The sequence below is a fragment of the Saprolegnia parasitica genome (assembly GCF_000151545.1).
Source record: "Saprolegnia parasitica CBS 223.65 unplaced genomic scaffold supercont2.859, whole genome shotgun sequence".
NCBI classification, from domain to species: Eukaryota; Oomycota; class Saprolegniomycetes; order Saprolegniales; family Saprolegniaceae; genus Saprolegnia; species Saprolegnia parasitica.
The window spans coordinates 1-3001 of record NW_012157253.1 but is presented as its reverse complement, the minus strand read 5'-3'; the positions used below and the strand labels follow the sequence as shown (position 1 = coordinate 3001).

General features: G+C 58.9%; 4 protein-coding genes across 4 annotated transcripts; 2 read left to right on the top strand and 2 right to left on the bottom strand.

Moving 5' to 3' along the window:
• Positions 1-21: 21 nt before the first annotated feature.
• Positions 22-423, bottom strand: SPRG_17924 (hypothetical protein; the record flags this gene model as incomplete). The annotated part of the gene is made up of 1 exon (XM_012357339.1): positions 22-423. A coding segment is annotated over one exon (402 nt), but the record flags the coding sequence as incomplete, so codon positions are not given.
• A 189-nt stretch (positions 424-612) lies between these two features.
• Positions 613-840, top strand: SPRG_17923 (hypothetical protein; the record flags this gene model as incomplete). The annotated part of the gene is made up of 1 exon (XM_012357338.1): positions 613-840. The coding sequence occupies one exon, from the start codon at positions 613-615 to the stop codon at positions 838-840; it is 228 nt and encodes a 75-aa protein (XP_012212728.1).
• A 332-nt stretch (positions 841-1172) lies between these two features.
• SPRG_17922 (hypothetical protein) lies at positions 1173-2033 on the bottom strand (the record flags this gene model as incomplete). The annotated part of the gene is made up of 1 exon (XM_012357337.1): positions 1173-2033. One exon carries the CDS (start codon positions 2031-2033, stop codon positions 1173-1175), a length of 861 nt encoding a protein of 286 aa, XP_012212727.1.
• A 705-nt stretch (positions 2034-2738) lies between these two features.
• SPRG_17921 (hypothetical protein) lies at positions 2739-2987 on the top strand (the record flags this gene model as incomplete). Its single annotated transcript, XM_012357336.1, has 1 exon — positions 2739-2987. A coding segment is annotated over one exon (249 nt), but the record flags the coding sequence as incomplete, so codon positions are not given.
• Positions 2988-3001: the final 14 nt, after the last annotated feature.

The window sequence follows — 3001 nt, the reverse complement described above, 5'->3', positions numbered from 1 at the left end:
GAGGACAAAGGCGAGGAGGACGCCGGCGGCGGCGCCGATGACAACGAGCCCCGTGCGCCAGAGGCAGAGGACCGTCGCGCCGACGACGATGCCGCCCGCAAGAAAGCAGACCCAGTGCGCGGTCGTCGCGAACGACTGCGTCGTAAAGATGGCTTCGGCCAGAAGGTACGCAAGGACCGCGCCGACGCCAAAGCCGCTGAGGAAGAGCACGGGCCGGAAGAGCCGGTAGCCGGCCAGCGCCACGATCAAGCCGAGGCCAATGCCGGCGCCCGCGAGGATGCTCGGCGGCACGTGGCCGTGCACCGTCGCGTTCACAAGGTGGTTGGTCGCCTTGTCGAAGGAGCTGCTGCCATCAATCGTAAGGTTGACGGCGCCCGAGGCGGCGACGACGCTGAGAACCAGCACGCAGGCCACGAGGTCCATCGGCGGAAAGATACAAACGCACTTCGAAAGGGCGCGTCCAACTGTACCGTCTGCGAGTGGATACGTTGTGGGTCTGGGGCTCGGAGGCACCCACACCATCGGAGGGTCTTCGCCGCGATCTCCACACGCTCGCCAGGCGCAACCACCGTCTCCAGACAGCGATGACACTACAGATCGCTGACTAACCGCATGGCGCCGAGCGTCATGAGCTTGTCGCGGCCGACGTGGCTGCCTGCAGTTCCACCACGCGCCTTTGTGAAGCGACGACCAAGACCAAGGACGAGATCATTCGCCGCCTTCACGCCGACGGTAGCGACGACGCTTCAAGCCAACACAATGATGGCCAACGGGAGCGGGGTCACCAGCTCGGTTGGCACCAAGAAAATAAAACAACCACCACACCCAAGAGCCAGGTGACAAGTGAAGCGACGTGCGTTGGCGACAGCTACGACGTCGCCCGCCACCACCCACGCATCGCTGTGCATCGCGTCAACTGTCGCCACCGTAGCCAACTCAAATACAAGCCCCGTTCTATGCGAGCTAACGCAAAAAATCCTTTTGAAATTTATAGTCGAGTAGCTGCTTCCGAGCACGGGCAGCACGGGTTTTGGCTTGTCCTTGGCGACTCCGACTTCTCGGTGCACCATGCTAGACCACACGGTACAGTCCATAGTGCTATAGGAGACCCACGATATAAGTACAAATTCGGGATACATGCATTAGAGATCCAACTCTTCAAGCACAATGACTTAGACATGAGAAATCGGCTGGCCACGGGGCGGGCCGGAGGTCGCGACGGCGTCCTTGCGGCGCGGGTTCGAGTGCACGATGCCAGCCGCGGTCTTGTGGAACTGCACGTACACGCCCAGCCCAAAGAGAAGAGCTGTCGCCGCCAAGTAGGCCCACCACGCCTTGGGCAAGTTGTACTCGAACGTTCCGTCGGCCGCTTGCTTGCGCCACGCATCGAGCTCGGCACCGCTCGGGTATTGACCCGCAAAGTATCCGACACCCCACGTCGCCGCAATCGCACCAAACATGCTCGTCGAGACAATGAGCATCGGCCGCTCCAACCAAATGGCCAAGCCGCCGGCGAGGAGCCCGAGTACGATGATGAGGATCCAGAGACTCGTCGTCGGATTCGACGGGTAGATTTTGTACCCGACGGACGTGTTGAGCTCGAACGCGAGGAGGACACCGGCGGCCGCACCTACAAGAAAGACGCCGCAGACCCAAAGGTTCATGACGATCGAGCCGACGAGGAGCCCGAGGACGAGGAAGGCAATCCAGGACGCGGTCACCACGTACGACTGGCCGCTAAAAATCTGTTCCGCAAGCAGGTAGCCGAGAACCGACCCAACCGCGAAGCCGCAGATGAACATGACGGGGCGAAACAGCTTGTAGCCAAAGAACGTGACGACGACGCCTCCGATGAGCGAAATCGTAGCCACGAGGCCTGGCGCCCACTCGATGCTCGAGGCCGACGAGAAGAGCGCGTTGGCGTTCTGGTCGAACGTCGAGTTGCCGCTCGTGATGTTGGCGGCGGCGCTGATGCCGGGCACGAGCAGTGCGAGCAGCAGGAAGGTGGAGAGGAGGGCAGCTTGCCGTGCCATGCCAATTGGGAAATGATCAAGATGTCGATGTTCATACGTATCTTCTACCTTGGTCCACTGTATGCAAGATTCTAGCCAATGGCATCGCGTCGAACAACCATGACCCGCGAAACCGGTTAACTTTCCAGTTGAAGAGTACCAGGTTTCGCAGGCTTAATACCTGTAGCCTTTAATAAACGAGGAAATTAGATATACTATATTGCCAATACCAATACTTCTATGCTTCGATAAACCTGTTAAACATGATATTTCATGGACACGGCCGCCTGTGGCCAAGGAAAACACCAGCTTCGACGACAGAGCAACCTGAGCCGTCGCATCGAGAAAAGCTTGGTATACTTTTTTCCCAAGAAGATCAGGACGACCAAGGTGACGTTTGGGGACCATGTCGTGGTGCAATAGATATGCCCACATTGAGTACGGGACGATGTTGACGGGGAGATATAATGCAGCAGCCTATGGAGCCCAAGCCTGTACGTGCCCCAGCCTACCTTAAAGGCGATTGACGTAGCAATTAAATCCAAGACACAACAGTACGACCGCAGGCTGTAATCGCACAGCGTTTCCACCAAATGACGTGGCAGTCGGTGGTGCACGCATCTGGATACAACGGTACAGTGGCGTGCGTTTAGCCAGCGGTTACAGCATCTTCGAACTTCGTTTCATTTGGTTGTCGTTGGCGTCGAGCAGATAATAGCAACGACCATGGACCGCGTTCGATCGGCGCTGGACGAGCTCGTTCTGCAGGCCAAGAAGAGCTTCCGGAGTCTCGCCGAGGATGACCGGTCGCCGGTCGAGAAGCTGCTCGACATGCACCTCGACGATGCGGCGCTCGTCGGCCCACCGACGGCCGCGCTCCACGACTTTGCCTCGCGTACCTTCAACGTCGTGGACTGCAAGCGCATCTTGCAGCGTCTGTGGCACATGATCGAGACTGCGCCCGACCGCCCGCACGTCCTGCGCAAGGT